At 38.4% G+C, this 10,901-nt stretch overlaps 1 protein-coding gene across 1 annotated transcript in view; it reads left to right on the top strand.

The window, feature by feature from the left end:
- LOC106879952 (pyruvate dehydrogenase protein X component, mitochondrial) overlaps nucleotides 1–10,901 on the top strand; it is a 39,545-nt gene that overhangs the window by 13,871 nt on the left and 14,773 nt on the right. The window contains exons 2-8 of the mRNA XM_052968015.1: nucleotides 206–283; nucleotides 789–889; nucleotides 2,424–2,601; nucleotides 3,809–3,886; nucleotides 4,680–4,780; nucleotides 5,327–5,565; nucleotides 8,639–8,737. Of these exons, the coding sequence (XP_052823975.1) occupies nucleotides 206–283; nucleotides 789–889; nucleotides 2,424–2,601; nucleotides 3,809–3,886; nucleotides 4,680–4,780; nucleotides 5,327–5,565; nucleotides 8,639–8,737 (874 nt within the window). The remainder of the gene's footprint in view (nucleotides 1–205; nucleotides 284–788; nucleotides 890–2,423; nucleotides 2,602–3,808; nucleotides 3,887–4,679; nucleotides 4,781–5,326; nucleotides 5,566–8,638; nucleotides 8,738–10,901) is intronic.

The raw sequence follows: 10,901 nt of genomic DNA on the forward strand, positions 1-10,901 counted from the left end.
TAGATATAGATATATTTTATATATGTATATATATTGATTTAAATTCGGGTTACTCCAATGCTACACAGTGGATCATCACCTTTCAATGAATAAACTGCACTCCTTTCATGTATTGAGTATTCATTTGTTTCTCATTTGTTACTTAAAACACAAACACACACACACAGACAACTATCTTACTTACTTAGAATTTTCCATGTTTTAGATACCATAAAACTCGAGATGCCATCATTATCTCCAACAATGACAGAAGGATCCATCATCAAATGGTACAAGAAAGAAGGTATGTTGTTCTTACCTTGAGATTTTATTCTTTCACAAATAATTGCAAATGGTGAGTGTCCTCCTTCTCTCACAAAATCACATCCTGCTGTTTTAAATCAAGAGAGGACATATTAAATGACCTGGTTCAAAATACCCCTATAAAGATGGGGTGGTCACAAGTGGAATGCCTTTGATCATTGGATTCCTCAGTCAGGGTTGACTGGTGATTAAACAACAACAGCAATAAATTAACAAGTTTATTGTACTATTGCCACCTGCTCGGGCAAGTTGCTTCTTCACTGTGGTACCCATTGACAATAAGTAGACTGTGGTCATTTGAGTACTGCATTAACCACTGGTACCATTGAGTACTAGTAACAAGATACAAGCTATTGATCTCATTCACCCTGTTCTGCAGTTCCTGCCTCTTGACTCAACCATTGGTCAATGGAATGGTTGATATTGCTAATCTTGTTTTAAACCTAGAATTAATCTGATATTTTTTTTATTCTTTGGATTCTTAGGGGATCGCATAGCTCCTGGTGACGTACTCTGTGATATTCAAACAGACAAGGCTGTTGTAAGTATGGACATTGAAGAAGAAGGAGTACTGGCCAAAATTATAGTAAGTATAAAGCTCAGAGCCTTACAGTCTCTTCTGTTTACATCACATTTATGTACACACACTTGCCAAAGCTGACCTCGCCTGTGCTTGAGCCACGTAAAAAGCACTAAGTCCACTTTGCTGAGTGGTTGGTGTTAGGAAGGGCATCCAGCTGTAGAATCCTGCCAAAACAGTTACAGAAGTCTGGTGCAGGCTTCTGCCTGGCTGGCTCTTGTGAAACTGTGCCACCCATGCTAGCATGGAAGGAGGACATTAAACAATGATGAGGATGATCACACACACTACCAATCTTTTAATATAACTGGCTCAGAGATGCATTTTAGTCAGACAATTAGAACCATTTTGTATTTGAGTTAAAATCTTGACATGCATTTAGTTTGATGCACTTTACCAACTCGCTAATATCCATTTCTTAATTACAAAACTATTTTGTGTGTGAGTGTAGAGAATGCAGTAAATTGAATCTATTGCAGATATCCGTTCAATTACAGAACATTAAATTTGGCCCAGGTGAGATTTGAACTTAAAATATAGTGTGCCTAAAACCATCATCATCATCATTAAATAACCATTTTCCATGCTGGTATGGATTGGACAGTTTGACAGGAGCTGACCAGGCGGAGAGCTGTCCAGACTCCAATTGTTTGTTGAGGCATGATTTCTGCAGCAGAATACCCTTCCTAATGCCAACCAGAATGTGCTGGGTGCATTTATGCAGCACTGCAATATCATCATCATCATCATCTAATGTCCATGTCCCATGCTCTTGTGGGCTGAAATGGTTTTACTGGAGCATGATGTGGCCAAGAACTATCTCGTGCTCCAGCGTTTGCATTGGCAGTTTCTAAGGTTAGATGCCCTTCCTGATGCCATCCATTTTACAGCATGTACTGGTTGCTTTTTTACCAGCAATATCAGTGAAGCCATCATGCAGTTTGAATGACTACAAATCCTGAGGGGGACAACTTTATGCTGAGAGACAATGGACAAAGGATGGATAAAAGTATGAGAGAAGGGGCCAGAACAGAACAGGTTTCTTGCTGTAGAGGTGCTACATGACTACTCATATTTTAGAAGAGAGGGTAGGAGTGACTGAGTGGAGCTGGAGGGTGATAAAAGGGAGTTGGAAATGACTGACAGTGCTGAGCAGCAGAATAATAACAATGAAACAGTAGACAGGAGAAGTATTTATGTAGAACTAAAATACAAGTTTACATATAAGTGGCACTCCAAAGATGGGATTATTAAAAAACAATTCAAATTTTGCATGATGGTCTGCAAAGTGTAGTATAAGTATGTGAATGACATTTAATAAAATCAATGGAAGGTAATGTTGAACCTGACTAGATTCCAACTCAGACTGTAGAAAAGAGAGAACTAAATTCTGTGGTGTATTTAGTCTTGTAAGAATAATTCATAAGTGAAAATAAATATGTAAGATTTATGAAAAATTTCTTCATATTTTTAAAATATGTCCCATATTGCTTAATTAACCTTTGTAAATTTGTGAATGGTTATCTTTATTTCATATCAGTTACCAGATGATACGAAAGATGTCAAAGTGGGCCAGTTGATTGGCTTAATGGTTGATGAAGGAGATGACTGGGAAAATGTCCAGATTCCTGGAGAGCCTGCAAGTTCTACTGCATCTGCTCCACCACCTGCACCTGCAGCAGCTGCTCCACCAGCTGCACCGGCTGGTGAACCTTTTCGTGAGTAACAAAATGTTTTCCTTTTAGATACTTTAAGCTTGCCTGATCCCTGTTTTTGCAGCCAACCTTTATCATCATCATCATTTCATTTAACGTCCGCTTTCCATGCCAGTATGGGTTGGACGAATTGACTGGAGACTGGTGAACCGGATGGCTACACCAGACTCCAATCTGATCTGGCAGAGTTTCTACAGCAGGATGCCCTTCCTAATGCCAACCACTCCGAGAGTGTAGTGGGTGCTTTTTACGTGCCACTGGCACGAGGGCCAGTCCAGCAATGGCCACACTCAAATGGTGTTTTTTTATGTGCCACCTGCACAGGAGTCAGTCCAATGTTTTTGTTCACATGCCACCGGCACAAGTGCCAGTAAGGTGAAGCTGTTGTTCATTCCTTTGTCTGTCTATTCTCATCACATATATTATTTTTATTATTTACCAATATGGTACCTCACACATCTAAAGTGGTGAGCTGGTGGAGACATTAGCATGCCGGGCAAAATCCTTGGTGGAATTTTGTCTGTCTCTACATTCCGAGTTCAGATTCCACTGAAGTCGACTTTACTTTACATCCTTTCAAATAAGTACCATTTGAACAGTGGGGTCAGTGTAATCAATTTAATCCCTACCCTGAAATTGCTAGCCTTGTGCCAAAATTTGAAACCAACATTCTTCGTATCTTCCTCATCCGGTATTCCCACACCACTGCAACTTATCCTCACATGTTTTAAACCTGCTTCCTATAGTCTATCTTTTACACAGAGGGAGAAAAACAACTTTGTTATCGACAGAAGTACCATATCTTCTGGCATACAAGTCAATGTAGTATCATCATCATCATTGTTTAACATCCGCTTTCCATGCTAGCATGGGTTGGACGATTTGACTGAGGACTGGTGAAACCAGATGGCTACACCAGACTCCAATCTGATTTGGCAGAGTTTCTACAGCTGGATGCCCTTCCTAACGCCAACCACTCTGAGAGTGTAGTGGGTGCTTTTACATGCCACTGGCACGAGGGCCACTCAGGCGGTACTGGCAACGGCCACGCTCAAAATGGTGTAACTATTATACTTTCACTAATCTACTTCCAGTACGTGTATGCATACACACACACACTATGCATATTTTTGTTGGGTTTTTATTTATTTTTTTTTTTTTGAATTTTAATTATGTTTGTTTATCGTTTGCTATTTCTAATTTGTTGCAGGTGGCTTGTGCATAGAGATGCCTTCTTTATCTCCGACCATGTCAGAAGGAGACATTATAAAATGGCATAAGCAGGAAGGTAAATATTAAGAATTTTGTATTTATCACAGTCTTTTAAAGAGCACTGACTAAAAATGTTTCGATCCTTGTCATAGTAGTTGTAGTGGTGACAGTGGCAGCGGCAGTGGGAGGAGTAGATTAATAGTAGTAGTAGTAGTAGTAGTAGTAAGCTCTGTACGTGAGCAGTCATATGGTGAAGAGATAATCTAGGCTCTTGCTTAGATCTAGATCAGTTCAGACTGGATAGACATACTATCAGATTACATTCACAATTGCAAGACTGTGGTTTCAATTTCTGGACTAGGATTTGTGTTATGTTCTTGAGCAAAACATTTCGTCTTACGTTGCCCTGCAATCACTTCAGTATCTGATGTGTGGTACACCATGCCCTTGTGCAGGCATTGTTGATCTGAGGGAGAGAGTAAACCAATGTACAGCACAATCATTTGGCCACTATGAACAAATCATCTGAGCAGGTTGTTCAGCAAGAAATTGCAGAACTTTCCTCTGTTGAGGCACATGGCGTAGTGGTTAAGAGCGCGGGCTACTAACCCCAAGATTCCAAGTTCGATTCCAGGCCGTGACCTGAACAATAATAATAATAATAATACATTATTTACATTAGATGGATATTTATCCTCATCTTTGTTGTTAACACGTTTCGGCTGATATACCCTCCAGCCTTCTCCAGGTGTCTTGGGGAAATTTCGAACCTGGGTCCATATGGCCCTTGTGGAGTCCAAGTAAGATTTTGTTTAAATGAATTTAATTATAAATGCCATGCCTGACTCTCTTTTCTGTTTGGCTTTTAGGTGACAAAGTGGCCCCTGGTGACATTCTTTGTGATATTCAAACCGACAAGGCTGTGGTTAGCATGGACATTGAAGAAGAAGGAATATTAGCAAAGATTCTAGTAAATATTCTATTATTCTTTTATTGGTGTCAGTCATTGGACCGTGACTGACCATCCTGGTCAACCACTTTGAAAGTTTGAAAGGTTTTTGTCAAGTATATCAACCCCTGCGCTTAGTCCGGTACTTACATACAGGCATGTTCTTTGCAAGTGCTGTTGCCATGTAAAATGTAACATGCTCTCATGCTGGTGCCACCTGAAAATGCACATGTGCCATTGCTGCATTAATGCACTTGTGCCTGTGCTGCATATATGCATATATGTAAAAAACACCCAGCACACTCTGTAAAGTGGTTGGTATTAGGAAGGGCACCCAGCCATAGAAACGATGTGAAAATGGACAACTAGAGTCTGGACAGTACCCAGCTAGCCTACTCTATGTCAAACTGTCTAACCCATGCCAGCATGGAAAACGGATGTGAAATGATGATGATGATGTTTGGCAGAGAAATTTGAATGCTGAAGGGTTAAAGTCAGTACCTCCATTTCTTTGATGTCGTCATTTCAAAAAATTTTACTTCTATTCTTTTTTTTTTATTTTTGCAGATGCCCGAAAACAGTAAAAATGTTAAAATCGGTCACCTGATTGCATTGATGGTAGATTTGGATGATGATTGGCAGAATGTAACTGTCCCTGCTGAAGTGACAGCCAGTACAGATGCACCAGTCTCGAGCACCAAACCTGCAGCAGCGCCACCACCACCACCACCAGTCCCTTCTGCAACCTCACCAGCTGCAGCACCAGTACAGAGCAATGCTAAAATCATTGAAGAAATACATGCTCTGTAAGTTGTCAACTTGAATCAGTAACCATCTTGTAATGTTAGTAATTTCCTACCAAGGGGTAATTAGCTTATCGTTTGAGCCATGATTATTAGTGCCGTTGCATCAAAGGTGATTGAGTGTTTGGGCCTTCCATGCTATATTCTGGGCAGTTATTGTTATTTATTACCTGTAATTAAGACTCATAAGGTCAAGAACTTCTGCCTCATTCAAATTGTACAACTACCACCACCACCACAGTTATGATCTCACCAGTACAGTCACTACCACTCTACCACAACCAACACAACATTCCTTTAGTCACAACAATCACTATTCCTCTCAAACTATATTTCTGAACCGTTTTTCTTTCTGTATTTAACACATCATCTCCTCAATTCTACCCACCCACCCTTATATGATGATGGTGGTTATAGTCTTATGTGTGTGTGCGTGAGAGAGAGAGAGAGAGAGTGAGTCCATCATGCTATGAGCTCTCAAGTCTCATTCCCCTGTCTCCTCCATGTTTCCACACATTCCTGTCCTTCATCATCTCTATGATAGAGTTTTTTTTTCTTTTTCAAGGTTTGTGTCTTTCAGTAACTGTTACACATATGTTCAACAAGGTCTTCCTCCTACCCCATGCTCATTCCCATAGTAATAGGTGACATACAACTTCATCGATTCTTTGCCAACAGTGTCCCACAAACTTAAGTCTGCATTGTTAAATTTCCTTTCAGTAAATATTGTTACAAACAAACTTCCTTCATCCTCCTTAAATTCTGGGTTTTTTATTCCGTTTATTCTGTTTTCTATTATTTTCATAATTGCCCTGCATTCAGGTACATATATCAATAGGCTTTCTACAACATCATCATCGTTTAACGTCTATTTTCCATGCTGGCATGGGATGGACGGTTTGACTGAGGACTGGTGAGCCAGAGGCTGCACTAGGTTCAATCTGATCTAACAAAGTTTCTACAGCTGGATGCCCTTCCTAATGCCAACCACTCCAAGAGTGTAGTGGGTGCTTTTATGTGCCACCGGCACAAGGGCCAGTCAGGCGGTTCTGGCAACGACCACGCTCAAAAGGTGTTTTTATGTGCTACCTGCATGGGAGCCAGTCTGGTGGCACTGGCAACAATCACACTCGAATGTTGTTTTTCACGTGCCACTGGCACATGTGCCGGTAGGCCAAGTTAGCAACGGTCATGCTCGAATGGTGATATTCACGTGTCACTGGCACGAGAGCCAAACTCTAAAAAACTGTATTTAGAGATCATCAGTTATTTTTGATTCCCATACATATAGACACCTGATGAGTTAGGCTTGTCTACAAGCCTATGAAACTTTAAGTTGCATGGAGCTGAGTCAAGCTTATTAAATTATGTGTGTATGTATGTATGTATGTTTGTGAGTGATAGACACACGAGGTGCCTATGAATCACCTTTCCAATTTGAAAAACTCAGAAAGCAATGAAAAAAAGGGGATAACTGAGCATAGACTATTGGAAAATATAGGCGAACAAATATAGTTTTATTAGAAACATCAGAACACTTCCACATGGGCTCTATTGGTTGCATGCAACACATCCAGACAATCTCAACTTTAATAGATGCAATAATTTGTGGTAGTTGTAAAGATAATTTATGAACACCTTGTATATGCATACATGAAATAAATGCAAACTCAGATATATATATATATATATATATATATATATATATATATATATATATATATATATATAAGAGAGTATTGTAGTTCGCTTGAAGCATTGTGTATTGTTTGTAAAGAATAAAAAGTTTAGAAAGGTATAACAATGCACTATAGAACAAAAAAAAAATTTTTTTTGTTCTATAGTGCATTGTTATACCTTTCTAAACTTTATATCTATATATATATATATACTCTCACATGCACACACATATACATCAATCAATTTATGTATTTAAAGCACATACATCAATGAAAGCCTTCTAAACTCAAGTATTTGTCCCGAGAAAGCATCTCTTATAGATGTACAGTGTTGAAAAACACAAAAATTATATGAGTAGCAGATGAAAAACATCTGTGCATTTCTGCTTCTTTGGGCTTTGTCAGTAGAAAATATTTACTGGCAACTGCATGTTAAGACAAGATCTGCTGCTAGGCAGAAGTGTGCATTTAGTAAAGCCATCACTGCTCCTGGATGGTTTTCATCTGCTACTGATATCATTTTTTGATATTTTCAACACTGTATACCTAAAGAGATGCTTCTTGAGACAAATACTGCAGCTTAGAAGGCTTTCAATGATGTGTTTGCTTTAAGTATGATACACAGATTGCAGTTTCAATTCAGCGCATTGCACCATTTCTGTGAAGATTGCCTGAAGAAGGAATCGTTATACTGAAATATTGAAATACAAGAAAAAAAGTACCAAACATCAACTTGTATTTTTACTTATAACTTGCATTGTTTGGGCTTCATATAAAGAAATACTTGAAAACATTTATATGTATAAGACATTGCTTTACACAAACTATATTATTCTTATATATACTGTCATGGCCAAAAGTCTGGAGCAGAGATCTGAAAATTAGAATTTTTATATTAAATGCCCAAAGTTATATTTGAATTGAATTGTACTTGGGCATAACAATTTTTATTTAAAAAAAAAAATGTTCCAAACTTTTGGCCATGACTGTGTATATACACACATATAAATATATATAACAAATAATATATAGTATAAGATCATGTATGTTATGCAAGAAACATCATTCATTTTTAAATGTATAGATGTTTTCGATCTAGTTTGGATTCTTTGCCATCAAATTTGAATTCTTTGCAATCAAATCTGATTGCAAAGAATTAAAATTTGATGGCAAAGAATCCAAACTAGATCGAAAACAACGATAAATTCCAACAGCTCATACTGTATCAATAGAATTCTAAGTACTCACAAATTATTGCAGTTTATTTACACTTTTATTCTCTTTTTTTTTTATCTCTTTTATACTCAGACATGTCTAACATATGAAGTTCCTTTAATAAATAGCAAATGTCAATTTTACCCCTGATAATCATCCTCTTTGCTCTGCCATCATTACAGAACAAGAGTCGGTCCTTCAGTTAAGAAATTATTGGAAGAGTTCAATATCAGCCCAAAAGATGTTCAACAAAGTGGTTCTCGAGGTCAAATTCTGAAGGGGTAAACCACAGAATTTTATATATATATATATACACATATATTTACTTATAATTACTTCATATAATTCTGCTATAGTGTTTGTTTCCTTACTACATTAATCCACCTGTGCTTCAACTAACCCCCCCCCCCTCCGTCTAATACAGCATCATACTAAACCTTAGTTTTTTGTTACATTAATTTATATCATATTTATATTATGAGGTGACAGGGACCAAAAATGGTAGAACACCGAAATAAATACCTTCAGGTATTTAGTTACATCACTTTACATTTTGTGTTCAAATCCTGTCAAGGTCACCTTTGCCTGTCATCCAGGGTACCAAGGTATGTGTAAGGGTACAAGGATCGATTACATCGACTTTACTCTTCCTTGCCAGAATTCTATTTAATATGTTTTTTACGTGTATATGTGTGCATGTATTTTTACATACTTTCTGTGTGTGTGTGTGTGTGTGTACATTTATTTATTATTTTCCCTCTGATTGCCTAAGCTCATTGTCTCATTAACATCTCCCATTATTTTTTTACTAACTTGTAACTATAAGCCAATCGCCATACTTTACTAACACATCATCATTTTAATACTAATGTCAGGCATCATACTACTACTAATCCCTTTTTCTCGCTTTACTGAAATAGTATCTAAGCACAGTTCATTGCCGTAACCTTTCCCTTGTTGAGTATTTTCCTATCATTTTATCAACACAGTATTTTACTCTTTTATTTTATCACCATTGTAATACATATTATTATATACTTTGTTGTCTTACCAGTTCTCTATGCATCATCAGACCATCCTGCCTTTTATTATTATTATTGAGTGAGAGAGCAAAGCATGCCATCAAAGTGACACTGGGGTAAAATATACGAAGCCCATTATACCCATCATGACTACACGTCTGATAAGGGTGCACCAGGCACATGCATCACAACCATATGTGTGCGACATGGTGATCTCATATCAAGATAAACAGTGTATGACCTCGCAGGTGGGGCCCAGTTAGAATTTTCTTCAGGTCGAGTAGACCATCCCTCTCAAAAGGTCCCTGAATAGGGTTTAAGGATGTTGAGCAAAACACATGTTTCCAAAGGTGAATTATTCAAATCCCAAGGAATTCCTCTCAACACATGGCTATGATGCTCCCCCACTACTTCTCATGATCAGAGATGCACATATCGTCAGCCACCAAGGGACATGCTCAACTGGTTAAGGTCAAACAACTGACAAGCAAATCTATGGTATTGAGCAGAATATTTGCTGTAGCCCATCTTTTTATACCAAGACAAAACAATGTACATGATAACACTTCCAATCAATTAAGATCAGAAGCCATGAAAGTCACTGCCTGGTACTGCATCAGAGCATTTATTATTATTATTATTTTTATTATTATTATTATTATTATTATTATTATTGTTGTTGTTGTTGTTGCCTTTGCACAGCTTCTAACGCTGGAGGTGTACTACGGTGTCAGCTGTTCACTACCAGTGAACTAAGGTAACACCTCTTATTTTTCGAGCACCTTCCGGAGTATTTGAGCAGTTCCAAGTTGTGCTGTTTTCTGCAAGTGCTCCACCCTTATTGCAGCCCCTATTTGTTCCATGTCCTTCTTGTAAAAACATTGGTAAATTGCGCAACCTGATAATTGCTGCCTCATATGAGTGACAATGAAAAAACAAAATATGGTGAATAACGGTGGGAATGAAACTGAAGCCAATGATGGTGACAGTGTTACACCCGGTAGGCTCAGAGATCCTGGTCCGGCTCCAGCCTGTCGATATCCAGAAAGGGACCACCATACACAGCGTAGATGGAGCAAAAATTATTATGCCAGAGGGGAAGCAGATAAGAAAAGATTTGCCAATGTTCTGCGCCGTGAGGACCAAAGACTCGAGGTATTTCGTGTTGCAAGACAGTGTAGGAGAGAGAATAGTGATGTTGTAGGAGAGAAATGTGTTCGCATGGATGATGGTACGCTTGCACTAAATGAGGATGCAAAGAAAGAGGTCTGGAGATGCCACTACGATAGATTGCTTAATAAAGAGAATGAATGGGAGCAAGAGAGCCTGCCGTATGTCGACCCAATAGAGGAACCAGCTATCCAAGTTGATAGTACCGGGGTAGATAAAGCAATTAAGAGTATGAAGACCGGGAAAGCCCCCG

Source organism: Octopus bimaculoides, chromosome 5 (assembly GCF_001194135.2).
Source record: "Octopus bimaculoides isolate UCB-OBI-ISO-001 chromosome 5, ASM119413v2, whole genome shotgun sequence".
Classification (NCBI taxonomy): Eukaryota; Metazoa; Mollusca; class Cephalopoda; order Octopoda; family Octopodidae; genus Octopus; species Octopus bimaculoides.